This window comes from Dermacentor variabilis, chromosome 4 (assembly GCF_050947875.1).
Source record: "Dermacentor variabilis isolate Ectoservices chromosome 4, ASM5094787v1, whole genome shotgun sequence".
NCBI classification, from domain to species: domain Eukaryota; kingdom Metazoa; phylum Arthropoda; class Arachnida; order Ixodida; family Ixodidae; genus Dermacentor; species Dermacentor variabilis.
The window spans coordinates 69,542,223-69,561,665 of record NC_134571.1 but is presented as its reverse complement, the minus strand read 5'-3'; the positions used below and the strand labels follow the sequence as shown (position 1 = coordinate 69,561,665).

General features: G+C 43.4%; 1 protein-coding gene across 1 annotated transcript in view; it reads right to left on the bottom strand.

The window, feature by feature from the left end:
• LOC142579329 (KICSTOR subunit 2-like) overlaps positions 1–13,813 on the bottom strand; it is a 48,635-nt gene extending 34,822 nt beyond the window's left edge. Inside the window, exons 1-5 of the mRNA XM_075689399.1 lie at positions 13,622–13,813; positions 13,413–13,556; positions 12,771–13,072; positions 11,752–11,889; positions 8,622–8,760 (exon numbers count right to left, since the gene is read on the bottom strand). Coding sequence (XP_075545514.1) covers positions 8,622–8,760; positions 11,752–11,889; positions 12,771–13,072; positions 13,413–13,556; positions 13,622–13,720 — 822 coding nt within the window. The 5' untranslated portion in view covers positions 13,721–13,813. The remainder of the gene's footprint in view (positions 1–8,621; positions 8,761–11,751; positions 11,890–12,770; positions 13,073–13,412; positions 13,557–13,621) is intronic.
• Positions 13,814–19,443: the final 5,630 nt, after the last annotated feature.

Sequence of the window (19,443 nt, the reverse complement as noted above, 5' to 3'; positions counted from 1 at the left end):
GCGCACATTTGGCGGCTCATGTTACCGTGTGTGGTTGCGACGCTCGATTTTCTGCAACAACTATTCTTGGCAGGAGCGGCAACGCGTCTTCCAGGCTCGCTCTTGAGGCCTTCTTTATCACGAAGAATAGGGATAGATGTGTGAGTGAGCCTTCCATCACATTACTGGATGCCGAATTTAACTTCTTGCACTACCACTTTTGATGTGCATGTACCGGCTTCACTTCTGCTTGGTAGGCGCATGCGTGACAAGAGGATATATATATATGCACTATCCTTTCTTCCATTAAACAGTTGTGAGTAGCGCTCATCCTTGTCTGTCTTCCTTGTGTTCGTGGTTTTATTTGCGCTAAGCTACTACTTCAAATATGGACGATCAACTAGCCCAACAGTCAACTCTTCTAGTATGCAAGCTTAGGCACAAGATTTAAAGGGTAACAGCTCAGCTGCCTGTAATTTGGATGTGACTTTGTTTGGTTAAAGGTGAGAATGACCTGCAAAAAAATACTAAGTATCTGAACTACCAAAGTGTAAAGGGTAGGTTTGAAGAATAATGCACTGAAAATGTTCAATATGGCTAATAGTAACAGCACGATGAAAACAAAGGAGAGCAATGCTACACAAGCATTGACTATCAACTGAAAATTAATTGGGCAAAAGGGCTTAATATACACATCCAGCTGCACAAGCCCCTGCAAGTCAACAAGAAAAGCATGACAAGGAATTTGCAATTAGGTCAGTTACCACGAAAGAAAGAAACAAAAGAGAGAAGAAAGGTGTTAAAAAAGGACAGTGAAACCAGTGTGGCATGCAACTATATCAACAATTCGAGTCATCTAAGAAGGAGAAAAAAAATTTTTTTTTGAGAGCTACTTAAGGCTGACTCGCACAACTTGACCTTGATTTTTGTGTGCTATAAGCTGCACTTAATTTGCCTGTGAATTGATCCAATAGCAAAACAGTATTTTTGTTGGTGCAGACTCTGCAATGCATTCACAGTTGCAGCAATGCATTGCCAAGCAGGGTGTCGAACTGAAATATTTTTGGGTTCGGTTTGGGTTCATGCTTGTTAAAGGGACACTGAAGCGAAACAATAAATCAGTTTAGACTAATGGAGCATTGTTTGAGAAGCCTGCAGGCAGTCATTTCAAAAAAAATAGTTTGATTATTAGATGAGGAAATGAAGGTCCAAGTATCAGTATTTGAATTTCGCGCCGAAACCTCAGCGCCGGTACATCAGCGTGACGTCAGGGATTCCAAAGTATGTTTTCGCATTTGGGCCGTGTTGGCTGAATAAAGGTTCCCGAAACTTGCCATGTTTAATATTTGGTTCCTTTAGAACACAGTGTAGTCAATCTGTACCACTATATATAATTAGTAGGCCCTAGAAAATGCCACCAACATCCAAGATGTCACAGCCCCTAGGTGCGGGAACTTAAGTAGGCGTCGCCACCTGTATTTCGTTCTTGCACTTTTTCTGGCATACCAAACGTCTTATCGTTGTAAGAGTAGTGTTTTTGGTGTTGTATAACGGTAATATACTGATGCAGAAGAAATAATTTTTCACTTTAGTGTCCCTTTAATTTGGTTCAGGTTCCGCTCCAGGGCTAGAATAAAAACGTTTTGAACCGGTTCATTCGGGTGACACCAGGTTCGAAGAAGACAAAAAAAGAAATGTTTGCATGCCCTCTGGTTGAAAAAAAAAACACAATGCTTTTGGAGAAATCTAGAATTTCCCTTGGCTGCTAGCTGTATAAAACTACCGCAGACTGTTTTCTTTCACATGGGCATTAACGTTAAAACATTATCACAAGAATGATGCGCTGTCACAACTGCGTCAAGGGGTCGGAATTTGTACATTCAGTCAGTTTTGTAATGCCCTATGTGCCTATACAATGCTTTACTGCTGTCACCCCTCCCTCAAATTTTCTCTTTCATTGGATTATTGTAGTTTTCTGCACTCTGTCTATAATATATAAGATCAACCAAATACCTAGTCTACTGTTAACTACCCATGTGTTATGCGTTTATTTTATTTTGATGAAACAAGGCAGGTAGTTCTAAGAAAACATCAACATATTATAGTAAAATGGACTGCTGAGCTAGTTGGTACATGTTCAGGGCTGAAAATCGAGCACAAGAACAAGACAGGATGGGAGAGGTGGAAAGACAGGTGTTCTCGACTCACAACTATGCACCCCTCACAAGTTGTGTGAAATTCTCCTGTGATGCGGCGTAGGAGTATGCATTGTATGGAAGTCAGTTGTGAAGTTAACTGAGAGATCGAAACCACCAAACAAGTGATTATGATATAAAAGGCATATGTCAACTGGGGATAATGCATTTTTCAATACATGTGAGTAAACTGGATCAAAGAATTTCAGATTTTGTTCAGAGGTAGTCTAGATGTTCAGTAAAGGTCTGTAAAAAAAATAATGACGAGAATTTTCATTTTTTTGTTGACATTTGAGAGGACAGCACAATTTAAAAGAACAGTGGGGTTGCGAATTTGAGTATAATTATTGGCGTGGCTAGTGGGGAAGAAGAGGAAACACAATTTTCTGTGGTGGTGCTGACTTTTGTATAACGCACCCAGCCAGCAATAAGAGGGTCTTGCATGGCCTTGATTCTTAATCAGAGCGGTTGGTTGCGGAAATGACAACTCCTGGTTGTCGGTGTATACCAGTGTTCACACACCGTGCTTGAAGGGGAGACTTAAAGGCTATGAATAACATTTCATAGTCAGGGAGTTATTACCGAGCACTCAGGACTTCCAATTGAAGGTGTGGCTTGAGAGTGTTCAATGAACAGTGTTGAAGGAAATAGTTCAACAACTGGCAAAGGTATTTAGAGTAGTTAGGAGAAACTGTAATAGTGTGGGATGCCAAATGCTGTCGAAATCCACTTTGAAGTAAAGAGAGCTGAGTAAAGCTTTTCATCTTTCATTTCTCTAAGTGTTTTACGGAGCACATACAAGGTGAGAAGCCCATTCTTCCCATGTATGATACCAAATTTTTTAGGATGGAGTAAATCACTAGAGTATAGAAAATAGTATCGACAGGAATTTAGAAGTCGTTCCAAACTTTTGCCAAAAACGGATTTCATTGAAATAGACCAGTATGCTAAGAGGGCGGTCGGCTAGGTGTTGCTACAAAAATAATGCAGCCTTTTAGCCATCGAATAGGGAAGTTTTAAACGAGAAAAAGAAAAATGTTGCTTGCTTATGAAAAAGAATTTCCAACAAGTAAGCCCCTCCTTCCCTTCTCGAGAACCCAAGGTTATTGCATGTTCGATTTCTTCAATGTTGAAAAGCATGTTGTTAGATTGTAGTGAACCAACCTACGACAGAGAGTGTCAAAAAGGTTATTCATCAAGAGAGTAAAAGTTGGCTAGACAATGTCCAGCTGAGGTGCACCTCTCTGTGTGAAGAAAGATATTCCCTTGGCAACTGAGTAGTTGAAGACTTGTGTGGTTAGCTTCACCCGCATTTTGAGCATATGTGAAGGATTGACATGACAATACGTCCGCTTTGGGCACACCCCAAGTTCAGCTGCATTTTTGGCATCTGCCACAGAAAGTGCATCATAACATGACCACTTCACTATCCGTCCATTTACTTTCAAAATCTTCTTGTCATGGAGATGATTCCTAATGCACTTGAATAAATTAGGTGTGTCTGCCACGACATACACCTTTATTGCGGCATCTAGTGGATGTTAAAAACCATTAACAAGATGTCCTAGAGTGCCATTTACTCCGAGCTGATGCGGTGATGCGCCTGAGTGGTTGGCGCTGTTTTTGTCAAGCAGCTTGCCGGCAGACATGGATTCTGAGAGTGCCAGATAGTCTACTGCATGCACGACATATATCTACTCCCAGTAACAGCAGTGGGCATCTTTTATGCCTCCATTTACTCTGGCAGTGAACTAAGGCACATTCAGGGTCCACAGAAGGAAAGTCCTTCATACTAGGTGTCCCGTTCCAAATGTGTAAGTTGTCAACGGTTTTTACAACATCCTCAACTTGAGATGTTGACCCAGCAAAATTATTTATGCCAAAAGCACTGCATTCAACCGGCTTGCTGAATATATACACTTGCACAGCCATGGCACTTTTCACATGCAGGTTTTTGGTTAAAAAGCACACACGCACAGTCACTTGTGCACAGCAGAAAGACATTGTGGAACACAAGGTCACAGAACCCTCCCACATCGATGCGATGTACCGCAAAGGAAGGTGTTGGAAGGTACAGAGTTTATGCTGCGTAGAAAATTTTTTTGAATGGTGATGAAGTGCAGAAGTCACTTGCTCCAACAACATCGCTGCCCTCGCTGAATTCGCCGTCTGCCTTCTGAGCTGTTGCTGTTTCTCGCAGGGTTTCAAGCCCGGTACCGCCACTGCTGGTCCCATGTGTATATGCAGAGGAAGCTGCACGGCAAGCTTGCCACCTTGACTGCTTGCGAGGACTCTTTACCTTCTTTGAAAAGTAACTCGGCACTCCTTCAAAAATAGATGGCTGAGCATCCTTGGCAAGTCCCACTCTCCTGTTGCCCGACATCCGAATGTGGCCATCAATAGCTGTGGACCGTGTTTAGAATATATAGGGAGGAGCGAAATGTTTTTCACAAACACGGCCCGTGCATTGCAGTACTCGGTCTTTGTGAGGGATCGCCCGTCTCCAAGCGTCAAGCCTGGCTTGGTCATGCAGCGGCGCAACAAGCGATAACTTCTCTTTACACGATTTATAACCCGTGGGGTAGTATGGTACAAAGCACTTTCCCATTGCAAAGCACACCAGTATATTAACAATGAAACACATCGAAGCGTAAACACACGTGTGCACAATCACAAGAGCAAGCACAGTGGGGAGGGTCGGCGTGGCCGGAGGGTCTTTAGGAGGGCACTAGTTTCATGCGCCACCTCTTGAGGGGTCTCCAAACCATAATTTAATTTGCCTCTCCCCACGAAGAGTCGCCTACACGCCATTCTCTTGCCTAACCTATTCTTAGACCTTGGTGCGACGTCACAAATCTCAAAGTAATTTTTTTTTTTGTATTTGGGTTTTTGTGGCTCAGTAAAAGATTTCGAAAATTGTTAACTCCTGCCTTTGGCTACTTTAGAATACAATGAAGTCCACCTTTATCAATAAGAAATTACTAGGTCCAAGTAAACGGCGTCAAAATCGATGATGTCACAGCAAGCTGGTGCAAGAACTTCGAGGTTGCTTCAGAATCCCTATTTCTTTCTTGCATCTTTTCTTGGTTATCAAGACTCTTCCCATGGTGATTTTTCTCTTTAGTGTCCCTTTAAGCCGCAACTGCTTGTTGTGTACTTCTCAGATGAGATGATCAAGCTTTGGTATTCAGTAAGTACTAGAAGCTCAATTGTGCTCTGTAGAGTGGTAATTTGGCCGTCTGTCAAAACCCTGCCCTTTCCTCTGTAGCTCAAGTTCCATCCATTACATCAGTGCAACCACTGCTGTATGCATGACTCTGAACTTTGCTCACGGAGCGGAAAAAAAATTTGGCACAGACACTTCTTACATGTGGGAATGCAAAAGCATTAGAGTACCTTTGGTGAAATGTTTTCTATTTATGTTCTTCCACATGCATTAGAGTTCTTTCTGCTGATTCGGCGTCTATGTTTGCATATATATTGGGTACAAACCAGCTCATTTTATACACTCAAGGTGTGGTGCCACCTAATCCCCATTGGCTTTGCCATCATGTGCCCAATGAAACAGATACTAGGCACACCCTTAGTCAGCTTGAACTGTGGAGCTGTCGTGACGTCAGGGAAGCACGCTCTTCTCATACCTCAGAAGCCCTGGTTCAGTTCCTACCTAAACCAATATGTACCGAATTTTCTTTTCAATGCCATTAATTTACTTTGTTTGCAGGAACCTCTGTGAGAAATCTGATGTCAATCTGAGCATTTTTGACATGTTTTTAATCTTTGAGCCGTCGCTCATTTTTGGTCATGCCGCTGCCACTAACGGATTTTTGCATAATGGGGTGCATAATGCTTTCGCACTAATTAATAATGAGAGGTAGAAGGGTTTATGGCATTAAGGGGACATTTAGACTCGCATGGAATTTCATTTCAGGCCTCTTCCTGGAGCCCTGTGATGCTCCTGCCTCATGGCGGCTTTTTTATTTATTCATTTATTTATTTCAAGTACCTGCAGCACCCGAAGGCATTATTGCAGGGCGGAATACACAGTTACATAAGCTCGATAAAATACAGAATTGAGCAACCGAAAACAGCACAGCAATAGAAAAGTTTATGGCACTATAATTTCAACAGAAACGCTCTGAACGATGCTTCAGTGCGACAATCAGCAGTTTCCTGTGGTAGCTGATTCCACTGCGATATTGTGTGTGGAAAAAATGAGTGCTTGAAGACGTTTGTTCTACAAATAATTTCTCTTATTTTTAAAGAGTGATCACTTCTGAGAGATAAGAAATGAGGAGGCAAAAGGTAAGTTTCTTTATCTATTTTAACCATACCGAAGTAAATTTTAAAAAGCATTTCTAATCTCATGTTTTCTCTGAGTGTGCTTAATAATTCCCACCTCAAGCTATCCTTAATATTGTTTCATTGGTTATGCTTCGTGGTTTCGCTGAACTGCAGAATGTGCCAAGTACCTCTTTTTGTGTAACGTGAGCGTAACTTTCAACACTTGGTGCACACAAAGTTGGCACATCGCCAAACCGCTATGGGAGGAACTGTGCACAGCCTCCCCTGACAGGAGCAATGTAGACAATGACAGCCCTAACACAAATGCAGAAAGAAATCCACGTCTGCTAGCTGAAGAAACTGCATAGGTGGTGGATGTTATGCAGTTATTAGTCACAAAAACAGTGCTACTAAAAAGTTGTGCCCCTAGTTGAATGAGGTCAACGTGTATTGTAGAGTTATCTTCAAGTCTAAACTGACTCAAAATTTTCATGTAGACAGCTGCTGAGGTTGATAAGTGGCTGTCACGTTCTGTTGCTGAACCTCGTGGCATAGGGTTTTGTTGAACATAACTCATTCAAACATCATGGAAATTGGAGGTAGCCTCAAGCCACACTAAGACTGTGCTGTTGAGAGCTGGAAGCAGGCTGCATCAGCCAGTCATTCTATATTCCTGCTGTGCTTCTCTGCATTCAACGCGGGAGCCTGGCTCCTGCTGTCACTACTCTCAAAATATGGACACATGTAAAGTTTGTATGTGGCATGCGAGGTGGCCAGTGGTTTCAACAGGTTCAATGCTGCAGCACTTATCCAAATGCCAATTCCTAATTGGTGACCCACCAGTCATCATAATATTTATCTGGTACGTCGTAACCCACAAGTGAGTCTCCAGGGGGATATCTGTCTGTGAGACTTCCCAAGAATGCAGAGAGATCGTGCTAGAATGCGTCAAATCACATGCATCAAGAATTTTTTCTCTCTCTGATTTGTATAGCGGAGATGTCACTTATGCACTGGAGAAAGGCAAACACAGCCTCAGAGGGGGAATAACACCGTAGTGCACCAGTGCATCATGTCGTAGTGAACGAGTTGAAGGAACACAAAGAACGATGGGATTTAGTGCGAGCACACAGGGGACGGCGCTTTATCCGACAACCAATCACCAGATCACACAACTTTTTGAAAAAGAAGAAAGAGCCTGACAAGTGTGGAATGCCAGGAGGAGGAGAGAAGAGGGAGGTTGAAAAAGACGGATGCAAGGGCACTAAGCCAAAAAGTAATGCTGTCGGTCTAGATACAGGCTCAAGTTCCAGGACTTCTACTAGGCCAAGGTAACCACCCGAAGGATGTTCGAGACCACCCTGTGGCTTCTACACTTTCTGACCAGTGATCTCCAGCATTACAGGCATTATGGGCCTGAATGCAAGCAAAACATCGCCCGCCAGTCCTGCGACCCCTTGGGCGTGTTTTGTACTATCATCAAGCACACAACCCATACTATCAATCATACAGACGAGACCGACGGCCTACCTCTTCACTTGCACTTTGCATGTATGGGTGACCCGTACAAATTTTACGTAATGTTGTTAACCTTTCGTAGAACATTTAAAGTCGCATATTTGACACCATTTGTGTTAGTAAATTTAGCTTGTGTTACATTTTCTGCTTTTTGGTTTAAATTCACATTTTCCTGTTAAAACTGGCTTCGTTGCCTCTTTATCCCCCACCAAGGCATAATAGAAAACTTAAACGTTGCAATTCTAGCTATGCGGTGGGGTAGTCACCCTCACGTACAACTTGATTGAATATGTCATCACACCATATCCCATTCATCCTGTCAAGTGGCTCATATGCTCGGCCTTCAGTGACATGAACACAGTGCGTCTTGTGAGCATTGCAATGAGCTGAATGAACAGTCAGTGACTTGCAGCACCATGTGATTGACCAACTACCTGCGATTTCAGTGATGTACAAAGGAGTCATGTTCAACACGTCTGAAGACATGGTTTACTTGGTGCATCTGAACTGGTTTACTTTTAATCCTTGTTGGGCATGCAAGGTAATTAAACAAGCATTGTGATCAAAGAGTCAGTAGCTATCTAATGAAGCAAAAAAAGCAAGACAATAACTATCTGTCAGTAGTCTTTCAAGACTGCTACTTACTTCAGGTAATAGGAGGCTGGCATTCCACTCTCCCAACCTTGCATGGGCCTCTTTCAGGTGAAGCAGTGCTTGCAGAAACTGCCACTGGGACAACAGAACCTGAGCCTCAAGCAGGTGATGCAGCGCTTCCATCTCCATGCTGCACATAAAAAAAAAACTCATGGGTAAGCCTGTCAGAGTGCACAGAAGCTCAGATCCAACTCAAAGAAGTCAGGTTCCTGTAGTAAGGTCACATATGCAGCAGTACTGTGTGGAGACCTGCTAAGCAAGCAGCAGAATTTGTCATAAAACTGGAGGCAGTTAGCTCTATCAGAAACATAACAGTTAATGAAATAACACTGTATATCAGGAGTGCTATAATGTTAAGCTATTCTATTCTTACTTCATCCCAATCTGCTGATGTCAAAGTAACATAACCACCAACACAAGCATGCGCAGTCACCAGCAAGGTTGTTTCAACAGCACAATCAAACACTCTCTTCACTTATAGGAGGTGACTTTTGCTTGGTTTCAAAGGAAATAGTAGTGCCTACTGTGGCAAGTCATCCTTATTTTATTGGCTGATGAGAGGCAACGAGTGCAGAGAAGAGGAGAGTGCTTCAGTGGGGCCGAGCTAGCCCAGTGAAAGTAGATAACTTGGTTAGGAGAATGGTGCTGGCATCTCAGATTGGTCTGCTTACCCTTGCTCAGCTTGCAGTGGCTCATTGATGGTTGCAGTGGTGTGCAACATGGTGTTAAAAATGACACCTGAACTGATGCTTCGTGAAGAAAATTTGGCAGAGCAATGTTGTATGCATGCCGAAAGGGCTCAGCAACGTTATACTGCCACACAAAATTGTTACTGTATGCAAAGGAATCAATTCTTGTTGGCCGCTCCAAGTACTTGGCACTGGAGCAATCAGTGGACAGCCATCTTCTATCATTTCCAGAAGGGAGGCAGCCTCTAGCTATTCCAAGAAAAGTCTCAGTTTTGTTTGGCACATTAATGCGTCCTTAGTGCACACATATCACTTTGGCATGGTGAGTTTCCATGGTTTTGATATGCTGCATGACAGACAGGCAAACTAAGTGTGGCCCAAGAAACATTTTCACCAACTGCAGAAGCTTAATGGTGACAAAGTCGTAAAATCTGAAATAAATGTCTTTTTTGCCCATCCTAATCATGCACAATCAGTGCGCACACATCATCTGGAGATGGAGACTTCTCACGGTTTTCATGACATCTCATGGCAGTCAGTGGGTGTGTCCTCAGTAAAGTTTGACTACTCGTGGAGGACTAACGAAGGAAAGTGAATAGAAACAGATTGGAATAGCTTTACTGTATAGTACCTCAGGCGAGGCAAGTGGATTAACTTGTCCAGAAACCTGATGCTTAGAAGCAGCATATTTCATTTTGTTTGCAGCAGTGATGTGAGGAAGCAAATAAATAAATGTTGACAAGTTATGCCTTTTTGTCATCCATTCAAGAACCTTTACTTAAAGGGATTGACAATCAATTTTCCTGGCACCCATTTTTTTCAGTGCAATGGGAAGGTTACTAGTCAGTGTCCAATCACGAAATAGTAACACGGAAAATGCCGTGGAACATATTTTATCAGGATTTCTTTATCTGCAGCAAGGATGTAGTTGTGCACTGGAAGAATGCTGAAAATGGTGACAGGCGAGTGCAATAGCGATTATACGCTGGCATTAGTGGGAGGCAGGCGACAAGTGCGACCGCAGCTGTGAGAAAGATTTATTTTGTTTATCAGGTTGATGTTCCTTCAATTCATGTTTTCCCCAGTGCTGAAGTATTTCTGCGATAATAGCTATGTGTTTTCGTGGTTTCCTGTCCAACTGCTTTGGTATTTAAACATTCAAAATGAAACGAACCAGATCAAAAACGAAATGACACTTTTACATGTGATACGCAGTTCAACGTGTTGTGATAGCCATGCATGTGCTTTTGATTTTTAAAGCATAGAATAAAGCACGAGTGTCTAATAATACACCAACTGCAATTTGAAGCAATAATTATGCTGTACTTAATGACAGTTGACTTATGCACAGTAATCTCAGAATATATCTAAAGTACCAAAATTTCCCTGCCAGGCCTCGCCACTTACTGGTCTTTGAGGCTTTCTTTACCAATTTGAATTTATAATTCCTACTTAAATCGTGAACAGCGTGCAGGATTCTATTGCTGTAAATCATGGTCATTTCATTTCGATAAACATCTCGCAACACATTCTGGACACTTGTCAGTCCCTTTAAGAATGTTGACATGCTTACATAGGGAGAGCAAGCACCTCACTTGCACAAACTGAAGTTGTGCTGGTCATGCATTGCAGTGAGTGCAAGTCTACGGTGCCGAAAGGAAAAATTGTCATCCACCTAACTGTAGCCCAAAGCTACAAAGGACACCCAAAACGGGTTTCTCAAAACACAAAGCTTTGCAGTTGAAGAGAAATCTGTCTGGTCTGAGAATCGAACCACGGACCAATGCATTTCCGGGACGTTCACTTTACCATCCGAGATAGAACCAAGAGGTTAGCTGATTGCATGGTAAGGGCGAATGAATGGACAACTCGAAACACAGGGACACTGAATATGGCAAATCAGTTCTGGAGAAGCCCACAAGGTGGAAAAAGGTTCATGAAAGGAAGGTTCATGACAGTTTTCTTTTTCATGAACCTTCCTGCATCTTGTGGGCTTATGCAAAACTGATTTGCCAAGTCTATGTGGTGTATCACTTTCTCATCAGCATGCTGTTTAGGCAAGACAAAATACAAACAAGCCAATTTAAACTTCTTAGAAGCTTTATGTGCTCCAAGTCAAAAGTTGTGTCAGATCTTTGTTAAGGTCTTGGTCAACATGCTTCACCTATGTCTCATTTTCAACATGCAAACGGAAGCTTGTTGTCTCTGAGGTAGCTCTTTTGCATTTTTCTATTGCTGCGGTACAAGCATGCCACAAGTGCACATGTGACCTTTATGAAATGAACATCCTAAAAGCAACATCCTGAGGTATCTACAGACAATGGTTATTGATAATGCTACGAGAAGCGCTAATCCCTAGTTCGAGCAGTTATGTGAGTGCTAGCTATCTAATATTGCCCTTGAAGGACAAAAGACAAACAAAAAGCGATCACCTGAATGATGACTTCAGTGGTGTCAAGATGGGATGATGAAAGAGCTTTTGATTTTGCAGTATGATATCATTCAGAGCAGCAGACAGCTCTTTGAACTTCATCATCTTACCAAGACTCTGAGAGTACAGCTTGTCATAGCTGCAAGCACAGTTAAGGTACAATACACTGGCCAAATGGCACACGCAATGTTTAAAGGGAAGCTGAAGAGGTTTTAGAATTGGAAGAGTTACAGTGGTTTCGAAGGCTGCCATAGTATAATTCAACTCCTGAAGTTATTTTCTCGATTGTGCATGTAGCAGCGCTGCAATCGTCGTTTAAATTTTCGTTGAAGCTCCGCCCCCTCGCACACCATGCGTAGCGGTGAAAGACGAGGCGCGAGGATGACGTCAATACAGGGGCCACGTGAGCACTCTATTCGAATCACAGAACCCACCAACAACTAAGATGACGTCAAGATCGTCAGAGCCGTCAGAGCCCGTCAACAGACGCGCGCCGTCTCACAGACGCGCGCCGTCTCACAGACGCTGCAGCTTGTTTTTGCTAAATAAAGCAAGTGGCGGTGACTTTTGGTCTGTTAAAATAGGGTGTTCGTATTCAGAGGGTGAATAACTTTAAGAATTTGCTGAAAGCTTAGTTTCTTTTAAAAGTGCTTCAGCTGCCCTTTAAGGTCGTCATTTCAGTACTTGTATGTAAAGCAAATAAGAAATCGAGATATTACAACTACATCATATCACAACACAATTAAGACACAGAATCAAAGCAGGTGTTCTTGTTTTCGTTTCATGAGTACTTGCTTTTACTGAACTACGCCCTTAAGCACTTACGATAACATATCAAAATCACGCTGCAAGCCTCCTAAATATACATTAGTTGTTAATGACAGCTGCTCACACAAAGCATGGACACGCCTAGCATGTTCTGTAAAAATGTTCTGTTGCATAAGCAGGCCTCTTTCCATGACTGATATATTGTTCCCTTTTCTTTGAGAAAACAAAATAAACAACTAATTCTAAGGATACAAGTCAACTGATCTGGCACGGGCCACAACAAATGAGTGTAGCTGACCACAGAGGTGACTTAAGAAAGCATCTAGGACAGGTGCCTGAGGTGACTGCGACATGTAAGATGTGCCACTCTGGAAGGAACCTATCACGAAGCTCGGACTCATCGAGCTCAAAGACATGGCCGATGGCGACGGTGTCATCATTGGTGAGCAGCTTGAAGGAGAAGGACTGCAAGAGATTGGCGTCGAACAAGACGCTTGGTCTTTCAGCCGGAGGAATTCCAGTCGCAGTGCCTCATACAGTGACTTCAGGGAAGTCTAAATGGTTTGGAAAAGCACAAAATCATGTAAATGACAGAAACAATAAACAGGTCACAGCAAAAAATGCAACAATGTTTTGCTTTCATGATGAAGCTCAAATTATAGAAATGATTAGAAGACTCTGCAAAAGCACGAGAGCGTCTCCGCTAGGAACGAAGTAACAAATAACATGGCATTTGCCCTGCAGTGTGTGTAGATGCTCTTGCACTGCGAATCACACTGCTTAGAGTCACTCAAAATCACAAGCGCGGATTACTCCGCAGCAATAATCAGGTGATCAGCGCCATGTTATTAATGTTTACATGACATAAATGACAGCTTTGGAATAAGCACTCACGTCTTTCCTCAAGAAACTTTTTGGAGCCAAATACTGCAAGGACATGTACAGCTTTTCCGCGACGGCCATCTGCGACAACGCTGTAAGGACGCTGCTGAACAAGTAGTTGGCGCCTGTTTTGCATAAAACATCACGCTCTTTCTCCTGCAAATAAGATTCACAAGATGACACCAGCCGCAAATGTTTTGATGAGCGAACTTCATACTTACGACGATCTCTTTCGCTTTGTCATAATTAAAATGCCCAAGGCTTGAGAAATAGAGCTCCAAAACTTTCTGCTCTTTTGCCAGAAAGTCTTCACAATCCATGTTCCCGAAGAAACCCGATCATTAAGTTCTGCACCGGTTAAAACACTCCATAACCACGCAACCAGAACAACAAAACCACAAATCAGCTGTAGAGAGATTGGATCAGCTTGGCTTGTAATTGTAATTGTAATTGAACGATCTACTGCGCAAAGTGTTATAGCAATAAACAGAAACAATATACAAGCATTTCCTTGTTATTGAGAAGTGCCCGGCTTGCAAAATTTTTCCGAAATATTGCAAGGCGTCCTTGCGCAGCCTCTGAGTGTCGAGCACATCGTTTTCACGTTGGTTGTTGCTATTGGAATGCCACTGCCGCACATCGCGATCTGACAGGCCAGATGTTGGACTGGCACTGGTCTCGGCACATAGAACTTTGGCACAGTGTTACACTCTAGTAATAAAGCTGCGCGGAACGGCGGTTCATTGCTCTATGCAAAATTCTGTGGGACAAAGCTGTGGCAGGTGAAGAACGCAGCGACTTCAACACTGCTCTCGGCTCCCATCGTAGGAAGAAAAAGTGGCCTTCGAGATCGGCTTCAGTTTTCATACGGAGTATTACGCGGATATGGCGTTACGTGATTTATAGCATTTTTCGCCTCTTCCATTTTCGTAGTTGGTGGCCGGTGGTTAGCTAGGACGCCAAAAAATATATATAAATGTATGACCTCCTTGATGGTTCACCTTTTGTCGCCGACACGAAGGAGCCGATGCAAAGGGCGCAAGCTCTTTGTGAGACGCACGTGAGCAGCGCGAGAGGACACGAGTGACTAGAGCACTGCATGGGCCGAAAAACTGGACCGGGGCCTGGGCCTGGCCCGTGAGCATATGAACGAGCCCGGCCCGGGCCCGCCGTTGGAATTTAGTCTATATGTGTCTGAATACTGTCATTGCTTACATGGTGTATTCTAAATCATTACAGTAAATCTGCATGCTGTGACAATAAAACCTTCCAACACCCTTTTTCCCAGAGTAAGTGTACAGCTCACATGAAAGGCCGACATAAGTGAAACATGGATTAAGAATTTCTTGCAAGTCATTCAAAACTATTAACTACGCTTCCAGTGTCATCATAAAGGAGTTAGTATTTGTTTTAGAAAACAATTTGCAGAGTAGATGTCACGTCAGTGAAGCGAAGGTTCAGCAAGCAAATTAAAACACACCATGCTTGCGCTCCTTGCATCTTTAAGTTGCAAACCCGAAGAATTATACACACTTGCAAAATACCAGTTTCACCCAAAGGCGAAGCATTGGTAGCGACGTTTGCAATTATTCAATTATCTTGTTTGCAAATACAGTTAGGAAACAGTCAGAGGCTCATCAGGAAACGGGCCCGGTTATGGCCCGGGTCCGCGGCTTCAAACCCAGGCCCCTGCACTGCTCTAAGACACGCGTCCTCTTCGCCTGCCGCCCTCTTTGACGATTCATCCGACACACATTGTCGATTCGGCTTGTGTGTTATACTCACATACAGGATGCTTCAGCTAGTTTGTGCAAATCGGGTAGGCTATAGCAGGGACGCAACCGCAGTGGGATACGTGAAACGTCTTGTGCGAGCTGCCGACGGTGTATGGGCACTTATGTACAGAAATGACGTAACCAATCGCACAAGTTACATTTATCCACGCATAAGAAAGCTCACATGCTTAGCTCATGATACACGGGGTATAAAGATTATAAACAGATTATAAAAAAAATATAAAGTGCCTCAGAAAGGCTGACCAACGTTTCAATAGGAGGACCCATCTTCTTCAAACACAGCCTCGTCATCCTCGGCAGGTTAGCTTTAACGGGTTAGTGGAGTGATGTCACGAGCGGTCGTTGTCGGTGACGGCTAGAGAGACTGAAAAGAAAATGAGCAATGTCGTTTGACGACTGTAGGCGTGGTTTCTAAGAGGGGACAAGAGCGAGGAAGTGGGAAGGCGAAAAAAAAAAAAGAGGAGAGAGAAAGTGAAGACAGAGGACGGTGGGGTGTTGGGGGAACGAGAGGTTAGGGGGCCTTCAGAGGTGTCGTAGGCGGCGTGCTTTGTGGTTTTAGAAGAGCCGGTCAGCCGGTCAGTGTGCGAGTAACAAAAAGACACGAGTTGAAAGAAGGACTTGAGTAGCGTAGCAGCAATGCGTCGGGTAATTTTGAAGGTATCGAGATGGCGACACGGAGTCTGGGGGCATTGGATAGGGTGGTTGCAAGGCAGCGGCTTGGAGTTTCAAGGGACGTTAGCCTCAGTAGTTCGGCGTACGGTTCGTCGCGGTGGAATACAAAAGTGGCGCGATCCTATGTTTGTTCGATTCAGAAAAGATGCATTGCACCACAAACGACAAGGCGCAGGTGGTGCCAGTTGTGGTGTCCCGGGCTGCACCCACTTACAGCAAGATTCAAGGGCGCACAGCACCGCGGCGGCACCTTGCCTTGCACCTTGCCTTGCACCCCGTCCTGTCGAGCACGGGGGTGCAGGGTGCACCGCTGCACCTCGGGGAATCGAAGGACTAGGTGAGGTGCACCGTTAATAGGTGATGCAGAAGGTGCAGAGAAATTTGGCTGAATCGAATGAACCTACTATTTGGTCGAGACGCCGAAAAAGTCATCCTGGCGTATGAGACTTTGGAATGTGTCGGTGTTAGTCTTTAAAAGTAAAAAAGAAATTATCAGGAGGAAAGGAAAAAAAAAGAATAGAAGAACAAATAGAATGGTGACCACCGAAAGAACGGGGGGGGGGGGGGGGCATGTGAACATGGGAAAAGGGGTCATATGGTTGTCATATGCATGAAAGCGGGGAAGAGAGTAATAAATTGAGTGTTAGGGGGGAGGCAGGGATGAACTGAAACAGGAGGAATAGGTGACATTGAGAATCGAGGTTAGTTGGTGGCATAACGTGTTTTGTGCCTTTGTTGATGCTATGAGATTTTCTTGTTCAAGTTACAGCTTTTGCGATTCCACCATAATAATAATAATAATAATAATAATAATAATAATAATAATAATAATAATAATAATAATATTTGGGGTTTTACGTGCCAAAACCACTTTCTGATTATGAGGCACGCCGTAGTGGAGGACTCCGGAAATTTTGACCACCTGGGGTTCTTTAACGTGCACCTAAATCTAAGCACACGGGTGTTTTCGCATTTCGCCCCCATCGAAATGCGGCCGCCGTGGCCGGGATTCGATCCCGCGACCTCGTGCTCAGCAGCCCAACACCATAGCCACTGAGCAACCACGGCGGGTTCATCATCATCATCATTCTATTCGATGTCCACTGCAGGACGAAGGCCTCTACCTGCGATCTCCAATTACCTCTGTCCTGCGCCAATCGATTCCAACTAGCGCCTTCGAATTTCTTAATTTCATCAGCCCACCTAGTCTTCTGTCGTCCTCGACTGCGCTTGGCACCCATTCTGTAACCCTAATGGTCCACCGGTTATCTAACCTACGCGTTACATGACCTGCCCAGCTTCATTTCTTTTTCTTAATGTCAGCTATAATACCGGCTACCCCTGTTTGCTCTCTGATCCACACCACTCTCTTCCTGTCTCTTAAAAGTTATGCCTAACATTCTTCGTCCCATTGCTCTTTACGCGGTCCTTAACTTGTATTCCAGCTTCTTTGTCAGTCTCCATGTTTCTGCTCCATGTGTCAGCACCGGTAGAATGCATTGATTGTACTCCTTTCTTTTTAATGGTAATGGTAAGCTCCCAGTCAGGATCTGACAATGTCTGCGGAATGCGCTCCAACCAATTTTTTTTCTTCTGTAAATTTCCTTCTCATGATCAGGGTTCCCTGTGATTAAATGATCTAGGTAAACGTACTCCTTCACGTACTCTAGAGGCAGACTGGTGATCCTGAACTCTTGTTCCCTTGCCCGGCTATTGATGATTATCTATGTCATCTCCCAGGTAGCACAAAAGAGATACGTAACGTTTTCGTAGCGTTTATCCAAGACGATAAAAACGGGTTAAAGAAGACACGAATGAGAGAACTTCGGCGGGAAAACGTCGGATATCTCTGCTAATGTCCGGCTTAATTACTTTCTTGAGACGATCTAGAACAGGTCTGCAAGACGTATTCGAAAAGCTGGTCTAGAAATAGGATTGGGAAAGACACAAGTAATCCCTTTGCCAAAACTATTCGTAACCAATTTCTAAACGTTTTTAGGACGTTATCAAAAAGCTGGTCTAGAAGCGGTCTTGAAAGGTTTACGATCATCTGAAGCTAATTTTCGCGGGTGACGGGCGCGATGAGACATCGTTGTTCAAAACACGCGTTTAGTTTCGCCTCACGCGACTGGCCTATGCCGCGCAGACGTCGTCAGCCGCACCCGTTGGCACGGCCTAGGCCAATCGCGTGAGGTGAAACTGATCGGGCGTTTCGAACAACGATCTCCAATCGCGCCCCAGATGAGTAGAAGCGTCGGTGTTGACTGTAAGAGCCATGGCGCAGTGCCAAGCACTGTTCCCCGCATGGCCGGCGCATCGTCTACCAAGTCGCACGAAAATGAGCCTGTTAGGAATAATAAATCCTTAATACCGCCTTTAGTAAGCTACGATGCTTACAACCACAATGGGAATGACATCCTGCAAAGAACAAATGGCCACGTCTTGGCAGGTGGCCAGACCAAGCCCTTCATGCCAAGAGTGCATGAAATGAGAACATTGTGACAAAGCAAGAACACTTTATTAAAATGTAATGCTTATGCAAGGTTCGAACAAACTGTGTGAGAAATGCAAATAGAAATAAAAGTACATCAACAATGACAAAAGTCGCAGAAAGGATTCGTAATGAACTCGAAAGTGAACATTCACTAGCACATAAACAAAATTCTAAGTACACATACAAAAATGAACAGAAAAACCTGGAGTGTACTAAAGTGTCTAATTTATCATAGTAAAGTGCGCGTGCTATTAGATGGACTAGAGTTATGCAGAAGTGACATCGGAGCGAATGGAAGAAGTAGACTGAAAAATGCAAGAGTATGAATTGGATGGTAACTGCCTCCAAGCAATGTTACCAATCATCTAGAAGCTTGAAAAGAGCACAAAAAGAAATACCACCGCATACCATCATAAAACAATCCTGTGACAGAAATAAAAAAAATGGGAACAATGCAAAATTGGAAATATTGCCTTTAGGATATATCAAAGAAGGTAATGGCGAGAAAAATAACCATACAACAAAAAAGCAATAAAGTGAAATTAGTACAGAATACTTAAACGGGGGATTCAGTGTAACAAGTGAACACTACTGTAGTACAGCGAACGATGAGACAGTAATGCTGCATCTTGCCACTCCAGAACGTGAGGAATGAATATGCAAGCCTCATATTAGAAACCCACATAAACATGGAAATAAAATGGAATGCACTGGAAGCTGCATTTGTGTAACAAAGGAAGCAATGGTCATAATAAATAGTAAGTGTTTTATCTAAAAAGCCCTTTACAAGAGGCAAAGTTGTACCTCTCTGGCAAAAATAAAGTTGCAACGAATAATTTGCAAACCAGCAAATACATTAATTAGCACACTGACATGTCACACTTTGCGCACATCTCCAGTCTCCTAAAGTAAAAAAAAAGCACTCTGAATGAGAAAAAAACGTTTAACACATGTAGCCCAGAGCAAATTCTTTGCCAGTTCACTCACACTTTCACATCCAAAAACATTTGCCACAAAGTCCAGGCACAGTTCCACTGATGTTTACCAATTCACCCCCACTTTCACGTCCAAAAATATTTGG